The sequence below is a fragment of the Notothenia rossii genome (genome assembly GCF_949606895.1).
Source record: "Notothenia rossii genome assembly, chromosome: 2".
NCBI classification, from domain to species: Eukaryota; Metazoa; Chordata; class Actinopteri; order Perciformes; family Nototheniidae; genus Notothenia; species Notothenia rossii.
In genome coordinates, this window is record NC_136904.1 from 85,977,513 (window position 1) to 85,997,805 (window position 20,293).

A 20,293-nucleotide genomic window follows, 5' to 3' on the forward strand; every position below is an offset into this window, starting at 1 on the left:
TATTAACAGTGTTACCTTCATTTTGTCTTTCTTGTTGGTGTGTGTGCTCAGCAGGACGGTTGTGGCCTGGATTTCATTGGGGAGTTCAGTTTCAGCCAGCTCGGTCCCAAACGACTGCAGGATCTGAGCTGTTCTCTTTACCATCAACGCAAAGCCTTCTATAGCCTGATGCAAGCAAGACACAAACAGCATTATCAGCATCTTTATGGAAATCAAGGAAATGTCATTTGTACAGTGAGTTCAGTTTTTAGATTCAGATGAGGCTGATAAATAATGCTTTTAGTTTGAATGCCGTTGCACTTCTTCTTCTTCATTTTCACATTTTAAATAGAGGGTTACATAGTAAAATAACCATGTTTTGAGGATGACACCTTTGTCTATATAATAATAAAGACTGTTGACATAAATACAAAAAACACAGCCAGTCTAATGTAGCTAGAACATCTCAAATTAAACCATTTTGTTATTAACTTTACCATGTTTCTATCATTTATCCCTCTCATTGTATTGTGCTACACAGTAATGTTGACCAGTGTACATACAGTGCGGTGAGATATCCACTTCTCATGGCAGTAGTGCTGCGTTCCTCCGAGCTCCAGGGTCAACTGAGAGCGGTCGATGTAGGCGTGCAGATCAGTGATGGAGCTCAGCATGATCACCTGAACAAGAAAATTATTATATATATCAATTGGTCAATCCTAATGAGTTTTTAATGTGAATTAAAAAAGGACTTGGTTAAGCTCCACTTTATAATAATCAGTTTTTAATGTGAATTAAAAAAGGACTTGGTTAAGCTCCACTTTATAATAATCATATGACCGGCAATGTACACTATTCACTTCTTACGAGTCTCCTTTCTATATTACACTGGAGGTGAGAGTGAGTGTACGCACCGGCACCTTCATCTTGAACTCATCCTTGTTGAACTTGAAGAGGATGTCTGAGAGTGTTCGCTGCAGGAGGGCGGTGGGCCTCAGAACCAGAACCAGCTGGAGGTTCCCTGGGAAGGAGCCCTGCGACGAGAGAGAGAGGACAAAGACTCAGACTTTCATTTACACAGCAGAGAGCATCCTGAACCCTGAGTCCAATATACATCACTTTTCACCAGGAGAGTCTCTGTTCTTTCTGCTGACAGCCTGCACTTCCTTTATATTACTCCCTGCCTCTGTATCCCCTGTGAAAACCCTCACTCGCACACATTAAAGCACGTGTGTGGAGTGTGTTGAGAACAAGAGAAGGGGAAAGACGTGGGGGATGTCGGACACCCTCCTGTGGCAGGGACATTAATCTTCATGTCCCTGAGACGCTTCGGCATGAATAATGAGGCAGACACCAACTCCTACATGTGTTCAGCCTCATGTATTCAGGGTTTTCTGTTATCGATGAGATACGGCAAACACATTTTTGAGTTTGTACTTCTATTTTGGGTTTTTGCTGGGACATGTTTACATGCTTTAATGTTACATGCATTCTCCTCTTTGTCTAAAGTGGTCCTTTTTAGTGGCTGTTTCTTTAAGCCCCCTGAAAAAGGCCCATTGTTTTGTTGATTTAAGAGTGACTTGCAAGTAAAACATGGAGCACTTTCACAAAGGTAGTTCTCAAGCCGGGGGTGAAAATACTGAGATAGAGAACATTATTTTCCAATTATGCATTTGACAAAAAGGGAGCCAAATCTGAATTGCTTGACCCAAGTTTTCTGACTTAAGCTGCCTACAAAAAAATTGATTGAGTTTTTTAATTTCACTGTTTGTGGTTGAGTAGTTTTTCCAAATATATGCCCTTGAATTTGGAACAAGTAGAGATTTCTTTTATTCAGCATAAAGCAAAGATATCCTACCTAAGCAGAAAAAAGGTTTATTAGATGCTGTCGGGACATCTTTTTCATATTCATCACATTATGTAGCTACCACCCATTCTGCTCAGCCATAGGACTCAATAAAAAGCTAATTAAAATGTCATGATTGACACCGACTGCCGACATAAGTACTGCTGTGGAAGCAGTCGGATGATGGTTGAGTCTGGACACTGATCTCCCCGCCTGAGGCTATGCGATTGTTAATGCTACTTTAATTAGCTAATGACCTAAACGGCTGCTTCGCCTGATTGGCTGCCCTTCCCGAGTGAGTTGGGGAATGCTGGCCTAAGCAAAAATGACAATGAATACATCATTTATAAAAACCACAAGGGATAGGCACTGCTAATGGAATTAATAAATCAATGCTGTGTTTGTCCTGGTTGACCTGCCAAAACCAGGAGGAGCACTGGGAAACAAAGTCATTCAACCATCTGGAGGAATGGAAATGATTGTGCGGATACGACTGTTTTTGTAACATGCTGGTAGCAGGTTATACCATAAAACAAACAGCTATAATATATTGAAGGTTAAGGGGGTTAAAAATGTTGTGCAGCTCGGAAACTGGCTACCTTCCTAATAAGCCTGACAAGGGTTTATATTTGACTTATCGTTAACAAATCCCACTAAAAGATCCAAATGTGAAACTGTGCAGCCATAGCCAAAACCATAATTTTTTTTATTCCTCAGTGGCATATAGGACTGTCCAATTAAGTATTACAAAACGTATTCATGAGCAATATTTTTTAACTGGGTCATTTGAGCCTTAATCACATTGGACATGTTCACTAGTTTATTTTTCAATCCATCTCACAAACATCAAGTACCATTCTGTGAATCCTCAGAAACCACCAGAGTATTTGTGGCGGAAAGAAAGTCCCGGTTTAATACCCTATTTGTATAAAAAACTACTATAGATAGTTACATATTTAGTTAAGTATGAATGGTTTTAGGCAACACACTGGGTAAAATAAGCCGAAGGTATTGAGAGATGCACAAAATAAACATTTTCTTTTAATCTTGTTACGGCGTTTTTCAACAACAGAAACACTATATTAATTCTCCAGTCTTGACCTTTGAATGTATGTTGCAGCTCCTAACTATCCAACCGTGCTGCCTGGAGGTGCGTTTGCTGACAGTCATGGTCATGGTCTACTTGCCCTTTACACGTCTACTCTCAGACACACACACACACACACACACACACACACACACACACACACACACACACACACACACACACACACACACACACACACACACACACACACACACACACACACACACACACACACACACACACACACACACACACACACACACACACACACACACACACACACACACACACACACACACACACACACACACACACACACACACACACACACACACACACACACACTAGGACTGACAGTAACTCAGCAGACTTAATTAGACTCGGTCTGCAGACACACTTCCTGTCTGTCATCGGATCAAACTCAGCCATGCACAGCAGCAGACAGCTTTTCCTTGAACCACACTGACCCATATTCACACTAGCAGATGTATACACAAGTGTGCTCATATACAGACACACAGGAAGACAAAGGGGAATCTATTGACAGCGTAAACATCCAATATACTCGCTTATCCTGTCTCTCTCACACAGAGCAAGCACAACATGTAAACACAGACTGAATAACCTGGCAGAGTGAACACATCAGAGTGTGAGCTGAATACAATATGAACTAGTGTCCGCTAGACAATAAAGCCTTGAATCTATGGGGCTGCAACTAACTCTTACGTTTGGTCTATAAATAGTCAGAAAACAGAAGTAAATGTCTGCCTCAGTTCCTCCTTTCCAAGATTATGTATTTAAATGTATACGTCTGTCAGTTTATTACCCAAAAATACAGTTTAGTATGAAATTATACCACGAAAAGCAGAACATTTTTGGTTTAAAAATAACATTTGTGTGACATTTTAGCATGAACAAATGACTGGCAATATTTTTCTGGTCGTCAATTCTTTGAAGCTCGACTATAAACATAGACTACAAATATATACGCTGCTACAGATAAAGAAGTGCCCGTTTTCGTCATCATCCATTTAGCAGCACGGTTGAATCACCTCAACAGGACATTATTGCAGAGATCAGTGAACGCTGCCTATTAGCAGCTTGTCAGCCAGTCAAACTCCCCCTTGTGGGATTAATAAAGCTTGATTTAATTTGAAATGAGCGATGTGGTCTCCCATGTGGTCTCAGGAGACATGGGAGCTGATATTCATCTCTCATTCTCTCTCTCAGACATTTCATTTTCTCGTATATCCCTCTCTCTGTGTTGACTTATTGCTGTGCTGCCTTCAGTGTTAATGATAGATCTGTCTAAAACAAACGCTCCCCTGTTTCCTGTAGATCAACAACAATAAACATTGATGTACTGCACTGACAGGAAATAAAGGTTAATGTTGATATAAGTGAAGGTGGTAAAGCTGTTAAAAACTCATGTCGACTGCCCCGAGTCCCAAAAAGCAATATAGTGCGATGAGTTTAATTCTCCCCCTCACGTTTTATGGAGCGCTGCCAGTGCTTCATCACCTCTATACACAAAACATGAAACACAGATGAACAGATAAGCATTTCAGCTCCCAGAGGAGAACACTGGGACATGAGAAACGAGCAGGGGGGGGGTGCTCCACTGCTGCATTGTATCCAGCCACAATGAAATGACGAGTAGTATCAGTTATGTGTCTCAAAACAAGGTGTGATGAAGCATTAAGTAGCAATGAGAGAGGTGATAGGAAAACAAATGATGTGCAAATGAGAGTTTATACAACAGCTTCTCTTCCTGCAGGGGCACGCAACTGATTAAGAGAACAACATATAGAACATCTCCTGAAACACAGCAGGGAAGTCTATAACCAGGCTGACCTATAACCTATCTACTCTATTGCACTAATATACATTTATGTCATTAGTTTATACAGTATGTTGCCATGTTGGAGGAGCCTTGGACTTAAGATGTTTAGTGCCATCAATAACACAATAACTATTTTGCATATAACAATAAGTCCTTTAAATCTTAAATCCATCTTAATTTAGTTTTGGCTTTCTTGTGAATGAACGAACAACAGAAACATTTTCTCCTTCCGTTTCCTTTTTTTTGGCATGTGACTGTTTATTTGTCACTGTAACTATGGAAACACATGGCAGGCTGTGATGGTGATGGGATGGGATGGAGTTCAAGGACGAGGTTGGCTCATATCAACCCCCCAGGGCGGGGGTGATATTAGTGTTGGAGCTGTGAGAGGGAGAGAGATGGAGACGCTCCAAACACCTTCCTCTGGGCAGACAGACCCCCCCCCCCCCCTCCCCTCTCTGTGGGTGAGGGTGAAGGACCTGCACTCTAAAGAAATGGTTCCTCTCATTTAGATTAAAAAGGGCTGTTTCTCTTTCAACACAGACACAAAGAGAGTGAGACTACAGGTGAATAGGCTAAGGATTTGAACTAGAAATCACCATGAAACTTACCTGGCTGATTACATATTTTAAGATAATATGTCTTAGAATGGCAAAATAAGTTTAAATGAACAAATGAGGCATTATTAATTATTATTATTATTATTATTATTATTAAATCTTCAGAATATAGATATGAATAAAAAATGAAAAGTTTGACTAATGTTTGTGCTACTCAAGAGGAGATATTTGGCTCAGAGAAGGAGTTTGAAGACATGTATAGTTAAATACTACCCTGACACTTCCCTAAATATTATCTTTATTGACGTAAATAATACATATAGCTTTTGTGAAATGTTATGTTTTCATTTTTAAATAAGTCATTATCTCATGCTAACTTTTTGGAGATCTTTAAAAACAATCATGAACAAAGTAAAGTATAAACAGAAAACCTAAAATTATTATTTTGATGTTTCCATTCCATTATTCTGAAGGACGACATGCCGTGGTAGCTAAATAGTTTAAACCCTCAAATTTGACCTATAGTGTTTCGGACAGACAGGAAGTAGGTGCTCCTCCACATGTACACATGGTACACACACACAAAGAGAGACTTACTGCGATTCGAAGCAGGGTCCCCTTCACGGCTGCCCATCGGTCTTGCCGGCGATCAATAACCAGAATGAAACCCACTCCCGTCGAAGACAAACTAAAACACACAGAGAGGGAAAACATGTTCAACACAAACCAAACAGTGGACTAATTATACACAGCTAACTTGTGAGCAGATCTTTATATAACAGCACGATGAATGGTGAGAGAAATCAACTTTTAACTCACACGTACAAAGAATAAGTAAATCCACACAGATACAGTCTGTGCAGCAGAGACTTTAAAGGACTGAAAAGTAGTTAGTCCTCAGAAAAAATGCAAGAGTTTGAAGAGGAGAGATAACAAAATGTAGTTTTCCTTTGCCGTGTGCACAGTGAGACAGTGGAGAACTGAAGTGCTCGTTCACAGCTTCTTGTTTTGTTCTGCTGCCTCTTTATCTTCTTAGACAGCTGGTGCAGTCTATAAAAGGAGATGCGCTGAAGTACCTCCAGATTTCTTGGCCATCAGCCCCCAGTTCTCCCCCTGCACCCCCCCTTTGTTCCCCGGAGAGAGGAGGGCTGAGCTTTACACAGCACCAACAATCAATGACAACCGCATGTGCATCACACCGGCAGACTGCCCTGTTAAAGGCACGCTGCACCTACAGCACAGGTGCATCACTGTCATATAACAATCCAGCAGTCCTCAAGTATCTGCTTTCAGGTCCATCATTCTGCACAAACAGAGTGGCAGCAGATAAAGAAATGCAGTCCTTGAGATAATGGAGCCAGAATAAAAACACAGATCCAAGGATGTGTCTCAGAGGTAGATCCAGTGCTGTTTGACTAAGAGGGAGCCAAATGCTTCGAACCACCACAGCATCCCCCCCCCCCCACCACACACACGCACTGCATCTATCAGCCGACCAATCATACACCAGGAGCTGCTCGAGCACAAGCCTATTGCAGAGTGATGAGCGGATCTGGAAGCCAGTCAGCAGATCTTAACATATGTGGGGGAGGGGACAGACTCGAAGTGAGGCCACTGTACGCTTTACCTAGAAAATGCAGACTGTTTATCCATGGCTCCTTTTTCACTTTACAGTAACGCATGTTATTTCATTGCAGCATTTCTTATCCTTTTTTCTGCACTTTGAGATTTTCTTTCCTCCATCGTCACCTTTTTCTTAGCTCTCGCTCAGTCATCCACACAGACACTCTCAGCCACTCAGAGGCCAAACTGCTTTACATCTCAGACGCAGAGGAGGAGGAGGAGGAGGAGGAGGAGGAGGAGGAGGAGGAGGAGGAGGAGGAGGAGGAGGAGGAGGAGGAGGAGGAGGAGGAGGAGGACAGAGGGCGCGTGGGACAAGAGCTTTTACTGGCTTTAACACATTTACACATTGCTGAGATGAGAGGATGGTTTATGGTGATCAAAGAGCACCTGAGGCTGAAATGAGTCTCTTCTATAACCCTATCTGCGTATCATGTCTGTCAGATTACTTTCTATTGCTTGTTCTTGTTCTTAATTTAGTTGGGACTATAAGAGTTTTTCTTCTTTTGTTATCCTTTTTATTTATTGACTTAGTTTGTTAACAGAGGCACTTTTATCAAAATACAAGCTCATGTTTTTTACATAAAGTGTACGTTAAAGACAAAAAAAAAAAGATTATTATTAATCGTTTTTCTCCAGACATTGATTAATCCTTTGGTCTTCTACAAAATTAAATAGTTAAAAATCACCATCCTAGACAAAGTCAAAGTTGTTTTCGTATAATATCATGTTTTTATCTGTTTAACATGGCTTTTAGTTTATAGGCACAACAATGAGTGTATTGAGCATAGTTAACATATTGTGCTGTAAACAGACACCGTTTCACATATAAACGATTCAATTACAAATATTCATAGAAACCGTCTGGTGGTGTTTCTGCTGCACATGCATGAGTGTCCTAATAATAATTGGATTCCTCCGGACAAAGTGTTAAGCTGTGAGTTTTGAGAAAGGTTAGTGGCGATGCAGCGATGAGGGAAATGTGCTGCATGAATGCATGTGCAGAGGTAGCAACTCACATGTTCCTGCACTCTGACTGATCAATACAAGAGCAATGGTATGTCAAATTAAAGAAAGATTAAATAAATAAGCCATGAGTGCAGAATGCGTTTCAAATCTGGGATAATATCTAAGTGTCCACTGTATATTTTCAACATAAAACCATCTGGCATTATTATATTCATGAGTGCAAACATATGCAAAACGAAGGGGGGATAAAGAGAGAAGGGAGGGATGGGAGCATGGTCGGAGGATTTAGTTATTACTACATTTCGTATATGCACAAATCCTAAATAAATTAGGATTCTAGAAGTAATTAAATACTTAACACAACTTGGCTTTAAAAATCTAAATGTTTGCAGTTAATAAACAAGATAAAAACAAGCCCGATCGTCGATTTCAAATGATTTCATGTAATTGTTTAACTGACTGGCCATGGTAATCGGGCTCTTTGAAGATCCAAAAATCCACGGTTTCCTAACTTTCTGATCGGATTTGCAAAAACTTCAGAATTTGTATTGACCGCCATTCAAATGACAGCGTTGTTTTCCCCCAAAAGTGGGCGGGGCCGTAATTTTCACCCGGAAGTGACGTAGGTGTTGAGAAGGTTATGATGAAACTATGGCCGTTTGTCAATCTCGAGGATACCGGCTTCCAAGCCAATATTTCAAGGATGCTACGTCATTGAGTGCCGCCGAAGTAATGTTCCAATCTCCAGCATACTTGGAATTTCCACCGAGGCCGGGTCCTTGGTTTGGGGGAAATTTCGAGGCTGCACATGGGTAGACTTCGCGTCCTTAAAATCCCCACAATGCTTTGCGCACGGACCAATTTCAAAAACCCTTGCGGAGAATGGCTGAACCGACGCAGCACACGTTTAAATGTAAGTGTGATGTAATGTAGTGGCGTAGAACATGTGTTGGTAAATATGTTACTTTGTTACATTTCTTATCACCAAAAATGTGTTCCGTGAAAGTAAAGCAAGTTCATAATTAGATAGACATCGTGAGGTATTTATTTTCGGTACAGTTTATGTTGAAACCGTTAGAGAGAGTGGCAAACTTGTTAGCCTGTTCCATTCTTCTTTGTTTTCCGAAACCGTGGCTTGGAAGTATACTTGCTTCGTTTCTGAAGGAAATGACTTGGAAGTACGCGACTACCAAGCCAGCATCCTCGAGATTGAGAAACGGCCTATGTCTGCCGTTAATATTGATCTAAAGGTATTTGTTGTGTGTCCTGTCGGGGAGTCGGTCCCTCAGGTAGCTGCAGCCATCTGCCGCTGTACTCAGATCAACTCGAGGCTTAACGCAGTCTCACTCCTGTGGACGACCTGCCGTCACATGACTGGAAACCTCAAGGCTCAGATCACGAAGAAGGTCAAGTTATGATAAATGCAAATTGCCTGTTACCTGTTTTTTAGCTTGGATTTGAAATAAAAACTTGAAATGATGTTCCAGATGTTGAAACATAATACTGTTGATTAACATTTTTTAATCCTGACTAAAAACGTGTTCAAGTAAGTGACACAAAACAGGCTGAATTGATATTGATGTTTTAAAGGCCGAGAAAAGAAGCACATGTCTGCCTTCATACAGACATATTAGTCTGAACAGGTTTCATGTGAATGATCACACACACCCAAAAGAGCACACACACTCCGTGACTCAGCTCTGCTCAGCTGTCTGTATGTATTATTCAGATTCAAAACGTCAGCATCGCTGCAGTCTCTATTTTTAAGCACTTTGCCATTCTGGGAATGACGAAAGAAGGGTGGGACAGCCAGAGGGAGAGCTAACACATGACAACACAGGACTCAATAGTTAGGTACAAATATTAAATTAAAGAGGAAAATGGGACGGGGGATGGTTTTCTTGAGGAATAGTTGTAAGAAAGGGAGGCTTTTGTACGTTGCCCCTCCCCCCCATGTCTCGTCTGGTCTACCATGTGTACAAAGACTGTCTGCAGAGGACTGATAAAGACCAGGGATGATTAATTGGCCATCTTATTAATACAAGGAATCACTCTCCCCCTAAATACATGTATGCAATACACTGACTGTCTCTTCCACTGCACAAATCCTCTGCAGCATAACCCTTTAAGCAGTTAAACTGTGATGAGGCCACCGCTGCCACCTACTGGCAGACATCATAAACAAAAGCATCTTCAGGAACAACACCTTTATCTATATATTGCCTCTCTCCAAGTCATTTCTATCTATTCCCCCATCCATCTATTTTCAGTTCACCTGACCTGCATGTCTTCACACCCACAAACATCACTTCTACCTTTATTAATCGATGTCTTAGTGTATATTTCATTATGGCTGTTGCTCGCAGTTTAACTATGAACCCAAGCAATTTCATCAGCATCAACTGGGCAGGTTGTGGCAGGTGAATTTGGTAGTTAAAACAAAAAAAGTACGAGGAAATGTATCAATAGAAATCAGAGATGATATAAGAGGTGAGAAAAAAAGTACATGCACGTTCAACATCTCAGGTCTGTTTGTGTGACATTCAGCCAGTGTCAGACTTTACCTGGGCACGCTGGTCAGGTAGGTCAGCACGTTGTGAAACTCTCCGTCTGTGATCTCTCCAAACGCAGGGAATTCTGGGAATACAATGATGGGGCTGCCGCTATCCCCTCTTCCTCCTAGAAAACCAAAAAACAACAGAAACAGAAGTACCTTTTGCGTGAATATACAAAATGACATAACAATGTTTTGCGTCCTTGGGGATGTTGCATTTCAGTACAGTGCTCAAAATATATGATGGTATAATAACTGAGGCAACAATAAAACCATTTGAGCTGATAATAACTTTCATGCTGTCAGTCGCCGTGTCAGGGGCTTATTTATTACAGGAGGAATAAAAGGGAATAATCATTGAGTGAAGGACACTGTGGCCACATGGGGGCGCTGATGCTTGAGTCTGGAAACTGAACAGAAAGGAAACTGCAATGTCTATCTATCTAAAAAGGATTTAATCTTAAACGCTTCTATTTTAAAGCAAACAGAAGAAGCCTGTAGTTTGAGATAGAATTATTTTTCTTCCAATTCCATTTCTTATTTTGAAATATTGAGGTTTTAAGAGAAACTCTCAAGTGAAATAATAAAACAAAAACTGTTCTTAAATTTGAATAAAATTGTGTTTCCATTTCTGAAGCTGACGGAGAAAAATGCGTTTTGAGGTTCTTTAAGAAAAATAATTTTAAGACGAACATGGATGAAATAAAAAAATACATGTTTGTTACACAATGAACGGTGATTACACCAACATGTTCAATCTCACGTTTGACATACACACACACACAAACACACTCCCTGTGTGAAACAGTTGCTCTGTCAGCGCATGTGTCTGGAATATAAATCTGACAGCCTTTTCTTGTCTCATCGCTATAGCAACAGCAAGTGCATGGTCATAGTTTCAGCGTCTGCTTGGATGTTTGTCTGCAAAATGGTTCCCTGAGTCTGCTGCAGCCACAAGGTCACCTCAGACACACAGAGCTTTAATAATACTGTAGGACTGGATCATAACTTTGTGACATTTCTGGCTGTGAAACATGCCTCAAATATCTGGGAATGAAACACAAATATGTATTTTACCATAAGCTTGATAGATACAAAGGCAGTGAGAAATATGGATTAGGAAACAGCAGCAAAAAGACAGACTAACGGCGAAGAGGAAAAGGAGGAAGGTTACATTTGAATAGCAAAGCATAACTGCCAGGAGAAAACTGTTCACATTAACTATGCAAATATCAAGCGGAGAGGTTACATATAAATGATTCCTCAGGTGGCAGAGATGACGGATGATAAGAGGTGTGTGCTAATTAAGAAATAAAATGACAGACAGCAGCTGAGATGGGAAACGCAAATGCCCAACTGCCCACACAGACAGAAAGATGGAGAAGATATGAATAAGTTTCACCTGAAAGGATAGCAAACTGCTTCTTGAGGTCGGAGGAGATGTCAGCCGCTCGGAGGGGACTGCTGTCCAGCTGCATGATCTCATCTGGAGGAAATGGAGAAAGGATAATATTAGTGACATGAGATATGCTGAATAGGTACAGTATGGAAAGGGTAGATGCGGCTTAATATTATTTCCATTTTCGATAAATCTGCCAGATGTTTTATAGCTTATGGGTTTGGTTGATATGTCTGAAAATAGTGAAAACAGTCCATCCCGTCCCTTAAAGTCCAGGGGGATGTCTTTATATAAAATGACGTTGTTTTGTCAGTCCCAAACTTAGATATTCAATTCATTATGAAACAAAACTGAGAAAAGCAGGAAATCTAGCTAATCTTTTCATGTAAAATTACTTTGGAAATAATTGTATTTAAATGTATTAGTAGGTTTATTATTTATTGCTAATCAAATGTATTACTAATTTAGTTAACAATTCTTGTTCCGTCGACTAATTGTTGCAGCGCTAGTCTCTTTAAGTACAATGTTTGTTTTTGTTTCATTTGGCACTTTCCACCCAAACCTACAGGCCATATCAAAAAACTGCTTTGCCATTCATTCTGTAGAAAGACAGCATTCAAAAAATAAATAAAAAGGGGAGTTGTGATTACTGGGGACTTGCATACAGTATTGATAAATTAACAGTCTTTGTGGTCCCCTCACTCCACCTTCAGCAGCTCTCCACCCCCCCCTAAGTCTCCCCTTCATGAGGATTAAAATAATCAGATGTAAGGTTCACTGCCCCAGTAGGAGATGGAGATGGCATTAGAAGTCAAGCTAACAGACTGTATACCTCTATAAATCATATAAATAGCATTAAACCATGAACATTGAACACAGAAGTATCTTTCCAGTGTGCTTTAAATGGTAATACAAAGCACAAAGAGAGATATTTAGTCAGAAAAAATGAATGTGGAAAAGTAGGTTACACGGAAAACAGCTGTCTCTGCCAGCCTCATGAATATGCAGAAAACATAAACAGCCTCCCTACAATATGTAGCATATGCATTGATGTAAGTATGAGGAACTTTTCAGCTTTGTTTCCTGAATGAAATTGGGCAACATTAAACTTGAAATGAGATCTGTGGAGTGAGGGGCAAAACAGATCAATACAGAAACATTGGCACGAGTACAGTTACTACTACTACTGCTGCTTCGCTATGTGTCTCTGTGTAACATCTCTGGCATATATACAGTGTAGTCACGCTTAAAATATCAAATAAACACATCAAAACACACGTCTTTCACTGGATTCACACTGCCTAACCCGAAATGTATTAACAAAACACGTTTCACAAGGCTCTTTAAATACCTAAAGACAACATCTGCTTCATGTCTCTTTGAACTGAACCGCTGTCCGTGAGCAGTTTAAAACAGAGACGTCACAGCGAGAGGCCTGAGGGAAATGAAAGATATCCGGCTCATTGTGGTCAGATACTGTCGTGAGAAGCTGCTGGAAGGTGAAGTAGTTTTCAGTATCAATCCTCGGGGCATTTTGGTGTGCAAACATTTGTGTGAAGATGGCTTCTATCAGGGCAACCTGAAAAACAATTCCTCAGTTACTGGCCACATCTGCCCAGCGGATGTTTAAACGTGCTAAGAATGATATATCCAGCCAAAAGTAGCCCTGTAATTAAAGCTAAAAGAACACATATAGTTTAGAGCCATAAAAACATGAAGCGTGGCCTCTTCAGCTTTTCATTACTTTTCCATTTGCTGAATAAAAGCACTTCCACTCCACCAAAATGCCCAGGGCTGGAGAGCCTTCGTTTTTTCCTGCATGCCCATTTTAGCATCTGCATAATTGAATTCGATGTACTTCAGTTTGAAAGGGCTGAATGCATAAAATACAGGTGGAAATGATGGAGGAACAACAACAATGCAGGGTCATCCAGGGACCAGAAAAGCCAGCGGATTACAGGAAGGGAGTGTCTGTTATAGTGACTGTAAACGGGCTGCAATGGAACAGCTAAGACAGGTAAGGCAAAGCAGTAGAGGGCAATATTGACTTTTCATCCCACCCTTACTTTATTTGCTCCGTTTTTCCTTACACACATTATACAGATAAACAACAAGACATTCCCACGCTGTGTAGAGTTGTTCTGTGTGGATTAAAGGTCTTTCTAGTTTTATTTGTAGCGCTCATAACCATTAGTGTTCAAAACCTATTATGTTTGTATGTAACTTTAGAGCAAGTGCTTACATCCCCCCTCTTTAATTTATTATACCATGACTAAAAAGCCCCTTTACAAAGATGTTTCTGTCGTTATAACTGAATATGAAATCATTGGGCTTTTTCTCTTGGCTACAGAACTTTAGTGTACGGTTTATTAATACTGTAAAGATAACAAGTCTTGAGGAAATCACGAACTAGACTGTCAGGCACCTAGATTAATGATAATCATAAACAAATATCATTTCTAAAATAAATAACAATTATAATAATAGAAATAAATGATGTAATTAAAATAAATAAAATGCAATGTTTAAAGAATATATAGTTCTAAAAATGCAGCTTTGTCATATCAACAAGTCAGATGTAAGCAGACTGACGCACTGGAGCGCTAGAGGCTAAACATTATGAATGAGCTCATTGACCGAGGCCAGACACTTTTTTCTGAAACAATAATACTGATTTGGATTTGATTTGTATATTTGATTTGTTTTTGATCTGTATTTTTGCATTTCAGATATGCAACACTAAGCTGTCTGTGGCTCTTTCCTGCTGTAACGCTGCACATTTCCCCTCTGTGGGACTAATAAAGGTATTCTGATTCTGATTCTGACGGAGCTAGTAGCGATAATACATAAACGTACATTTAGCTACCACTACGCTATGGAGCAAGTTTCGTCGTAAGCAACGTTGCTTTTTCTACAGAACACCAAAAGAAGGCCGTATATAGTGGGGTACGCAATGCTTTAAGGTAGGGCTGCACAGTTAATCAAAGTGTAATCCAAATCTCAATATAGGCTAGTGCAGTATCCAAATTGCAGGAGGCGCAGTATTTGGTTGAAGCAAAATATGGTAAAATATCTGAATGAAGTATTGTGGTCTTTCAGATAGGTCTCGCCTTCGAGTCAATACAAATCTTGTTGGGAGAGATCCTTTTAAAAAACGTAATCCCACTATTATCATTATATGTCAATGTTGTATTATAACAATGATGTAATAATGCTCATTCCCATTCATATCATGAGATCAGTAAAAAGCAATTGCAATTTTTTTTTTTTATCGTGTGCCACCTCTTCAAAGCTATCTTCACAGTTACCAAACACATGCTGAATTTAAGAGCATGCTTACTAGCTTCCACACAGCTTGCGACACTGTCTGAATATATCATCGTCATCTGATTGGCTGTTATATTCCATGTCATTATACTCTTTAAAAGCAAAAATTAAGATAAGAAGAATTCAGGAAATACTACTTTCTCATCCTTCATACGGATTCTTAGCATAAAGTAACTCGTCCCAGCTTTACATTTGATAAATACTCATTACAACTCTACCTGTTTGACACCACACCTGCCCTGTGACGCCAGGCAAATTCGTCCCCACTTAATCCGGTCTCATATTAACTGGAGCTCAATCCATCTTGTAGATTATCATAATATCCATTACCGTTATGACTGTTGTTGTCGTCTTTATACTTTATGTTATTCTGACTGACTGTTTCTTCACAGGCACAGCCCTTTTACTCTGAACCCTCCTCTGACTCCAGTTTAAACAAACCAACGAGTCTCGCTGTTTACTCTTTGTTTGACAACGAGCCCTATCAGGTGACTTAGCCTCAGGTTGTTAGTACACTGACATTCATTTCTTGCTTGCTTTCTATCTATCCCTCTCTCTCTCTCTCTCTCTCTCTCTTTTACACACAAAACCAAAACACACACAAACACAAACAGTTTAAGGACTGGATTCATTCATGTGTGTCTTTCTTGCTATGGCCATTTCGAATCTCCTACTTCCTTTAAACCCGAGACCAGCTGGGGCCATGTCTGCTGTGTCAAAACGGCATCAATCAAAGGTTTTAGCTGCTCAGGGGACTTAAAGGACCGCTCCAGTGTCTTAGCCAGAGTAAGCCCATTTACTACAACTTTCTGACACATTTCATTGCTGTTACACATTTCAAAGAGCATGCCATACAATGTTAGATTGATTTCCAAACTACCATTAAACGTCAAGATTGTTGCACAATGCTCACATTAAGTAACATTACATTGAATGTACAATGAGTAAGTTTTGATTTGTAAACACAACATTGAATTGGCTCTACCTCCCCCCCGTCTCAAAGAGGGTTATGGTGCACGCCAGCAGGTGAAAGCTATCCCAGGATTCACTCTCAACTTGGAAGGAGCTTTATGCGGTTGGCGTTTTGCCTCTCTGTATTTGCGTTTCCCCATTTTCTTATCTTCCTTTTGGGTGCGTGCTTACATCTGGTCAGTACGTTTTATAGAGCTCAAACCCTAGAAACTTTAAGTATGATGATTGACAGGGATTATTTTTCTATGAATGTATCCATTTTCTTCTAGGAAAATCCTACTCCCTGTGCCTTCAGATTTGGCAGATGCTATTGTCTAAAGCAATTTCTAAAAAGTGTATTTATAGAAACTAGAGTTCAATATCCAGAACAGGAAGTGGAAATAGGAAACTGTAAGTAAACAACTAATGAGGAACAGGTCAGTAACTACCTGATAATGGATGAATTGTTTATAGGTAGCTGCTGAGTATTTATGAGAAGAGGACTACATAATATACAGCAGTAGGTAATAATGAGTTAGTAAAGAACTTCACAACAACACAACCTCGTCTCTCTGCAGCTTCTGCTCACTGAAGCAGGTGGTTCCAAAACCTGCATGGCAGCAGGAGACCTCTCAGTGTGATGCACAGATTACACTTTTCTACCACGCCAAGGAACACAGACACACACTGACAGACACGTACACACGTTATGCATCGTAAATGTTACAAATAAACGGGCTGATAATCAAATTGGATTTCGATCTTGTTAACTAATGGTGTCCTGAAGTGCTAATCAATCAAACTCTCTTCAACTGGAATGCCTATGTTTGTATATGGCAAATGGCTCATCTATTATAAATGAATAGCCCACCAGTAGCTGCAAACATTATTGATCGCGCAGCCTCATGCACTGTGCCAGTTTCTATTATCATTATTTATTTGAGAAACCTTATTTGACTTTAGAAGCAAAGCAGTTTAGTTTATTTTATTGTTACGAGACCTACAGGTAAAATGGTAACTCATTTGACCTTTCTATTTGTACTTTTTCTAATGTCACAGTGAACAGATATTGATCATGGACAACTGTTTGACTGATATCGGATGCTACTTGAGACCATTTCCTATTCTTCTTTTCTTTCAATTCAACCTCAAGCAAGGGCGTGTGCACCAGAACAAAACAAGTGTAAATGAGACTTGATAAATGACCAACGTATCTTTGATGTTGCCATTTTAATAATGACCACGAACAGCCTGAGGACACGAGACTGCAACTGTCTAGCCATCTGCAGAGCGCTCACACGCTCCTCATGGAGGCAAGTTCACACAGAAACCTCAATCAGTTTCCACTTTTGGACCCAGCCTCACTCACTCAGACGGCCACACCTTGCCCCAAGCAACTCCCACACGTATCATCCCACCCCCCACCCAGGTCAGCAATAGCTGTACTTTGTTTCCAGAGTGAGGCTATTCTGTTACTGAAAATCCCCTCGTGGAAGATGTAGGAATCCAGTTTCAGTCACATTTTGGTCACTTTTCTGTCTCTCCACTCACTGTTCTCACAGTAGAATACAATTGTTAACAGCCCTCAGCCAATAGAATGAGGGGAAAAGAGGGCAGATACTACTGTTTCTCTAAGATACGAAACCGGACAATCAGCAAGTATCGATGATGTCACAAGAATCTTATAAAGGACAGGGAGGTATAGGTTAAAAATGTTTATTTGATCAATGCATTATTTTCCAGGAAGTGGCCTATATGAAAACCAGTCTGTGTTTATTGATACACACAGGTTACTTCCTCTCAACAGGAAAACAACAAGTATGAAGCTTGTTGATGGGGTCTCACATTACTTTTGGTTTATTTATTCATGTGTCTGCATTTGTTTTAGAACATATTTGCTGTTTTAACCTTGAAATAAAGACGACGTAAAAATGTGACCTAACACTTACACACCATGGACAAACACTCACATTATTCCACCATTCCCTACAGTAGATACACGCACGTAAACATACACACAGCTCCCGCTGGTTGAGAAGCTAATCTTCTTTATCAGGCTTATCGTGGGGATTAGTGTGCACTCACGCTCACGTTTGTAGGCGAAGAGTCAAACGTTAGTGGGTCACAGTCACACACCTGGACTGCCTGCCTCTACTGACACAGATTACACTGGACTACAGCAGAAGCCTAACACTTTGGTGCAACAGGCCAAACATTCCCAAACTTTGTCCAACAAAACAAAAAGTATAAATTGTTTAACCAGCTGCTGTTTAGCTTGTTCCATCAAGATAACTCCGCCAGCAAAAGTTTGTTTACTGTCCTTATCTGAAGGTATTCAGATGATAGCCTATACTGAGGCTACTGTATGTATTGGACAGGTCCGAGTTTCAGTGCAAAAGGACAGGGGACAGAAAGGTCTCCCATAAACAGAGAGAGGGGGTAGGGCAGCAAGTTGGAGTAAGGGGCTTACAGTCATCGTCATAGAGGGGGATGACAATAACAACTAAATAGGACTGAGCAGTGGCAGATGAGTGCTTATAATATCAGGGATGGGGGTTAAAGGGGCAATGGTTGAGACAGTGGGTTAACAATTGTACAGCAGGATTTGGTTTGTGATCAGATATAAACAGGTTGTAAAACAGCAAATCACCACGTGGAAATTGAATGAAATATGTATAGCCAACAAACTAATAAATCCTGCCAAAAAGATATATCTAAAAGACAAACAAGAAGTTTTTTTTCAGCTAATCAAATCCTGTTCAATAACAGACATTCCTCTACCCATTGCTCCGTCTAAATATAGTGCAATACATAGGGTTGTCCTTGACATACACTGAACAAAAATATAAACGCAACACTTTTGTTTTTGCTCCCATTTTTCATGAGATGAACTCAAAGATCTAAAACATTTTCTACATACACAAAATAACCATTTCTCTCAAATATTGTTCACAAATCTGAAAAAATCTATGATAGTGAGCACTTCTCCTTCGCCGAGATAATCCATCCCACCTCACAGGTGTGGCATATCAAGATGCTGATTAGACAGCATGATTATTGCACAGGTGTGCCTTAGGCTGGCCACAATAAAAGGCCACTCTGAAACGTGCATTTTTGCTTTATTGGGGGGGGGGTCTGGGGGGGTCCGAAAACCAGTCAGTATCTGGTGTGAGGGTTAGGATTAGGGTTAGGGTTAGGGTTAGGGTAATGTTGTGAATCGAGTGGCCCATGGTGGTGGTGGGGTTATGGTATGGGCAGGCGTATGTTATGGACGACGAACACAGGCCACTCGATTCACAACATTACCCTAACCCTAACCCTAATCCTAACCCTAACCCTAACCCTCACACCAGATACTGACTGGTTTTCGGACCCCCCCAGACCCCCCCTATAAAGCAAAAATGCACGTTTCAGAGTGGCCTTTTATTGTGGCCAGCCTAAGGCACACCTATGCAATAATCATGCTGTCTAATCAGCCTCTTGATATGCCACACCTGTGAGATGGGATGGATTATCTCGGCAAAGGAGAAGTGCTCACTATCACAGATTTTTTCAGATTTGTGAACAATATTTGAGAGAAATGGTTATTTTGTGTATATAGAAAATGTTTTAGATCTTTGAGTTCATCTCATGAAAAATGGGAGCAAAAACAAAAGTGTTGCGTTTATATTTTTGTTCAGTGTACATTCTAGGTCGACTAACACCATTTTAAATGCTTGATTAGTTGATTTAATTGACAGAACTGTCACCACTTTAATTCTTGTGTTTACCGGAGATGGGCTAATCATTTTCCTGTCATTCAAATCTTGAAAGGACCAAAACGACTAATCAACTAAGAGGTGGCTGGCCTAAATGCATTACTCTTGATTGAAATATGTTCAAGATCCCCACCTACGTACACACAGCATGACAAAGATGAAGCATCTCTGATTTACAGAATCTATTGAGCTACTTCTTCCACTTTTTGTAGCTTTTAAAAAAGTCATAACAAATGGACATCAAAGAAGAAGAAAAGACCGACTTCACGTGAAACTGCACAGGGTGACAATTTCAATGATGACAAAGAAAGCAACTTCTATGTTTTCCCAATCCTTACTCTTGCTGAGAACACGGGCAGGTGAAAACAAACAGTAGAGCGCAGGTAGACAATGTCGGTAA

At 40.3% G+C, this 20,293-nt stretch overlaps 1 protein-coding gene across 10 annotated transcripts in view; it reads right to left on the reverse strand.

Moving 5' to 3' along the window:
- The window catches only part of mcf2lb (mcf.2 cell line derived transforming sequence-like b), a 51,093-nt gene that overhangs the window by 18,928 nt on the left and 11,872 nt on the right, over positions 1-20,293 (reverse strand). For all 10 annotated transcript variants that reach the window (XM_079665508.1, XM_079665507.1, XM_079665505.1 and 7 more), the window contains exons 2-7: positions 11,861-11,944; positions 10,469-10,583; positions 5,913-6,003; positions 894-1,013; positions 543-659; positions 16-165 (exon numbers count right to left, since the gene is read on the reverse strand). In XM_079665508.1, coding sequence (XP_079521634.1) covers positions 16-165; positions 543-659; positions 894-1,013; positions 5,913-6,003; positions 10,469-10,583; positions 11,861-11,944 — 677 coding nt within the window. The remainder of the gene's footprint in view (positions 1-15; positions 166-542; positions 660-893; positions 1,014-5,912; positions 6,004-10,468; positions 10,584-11,860; positions 11,945-20,293) is intronic.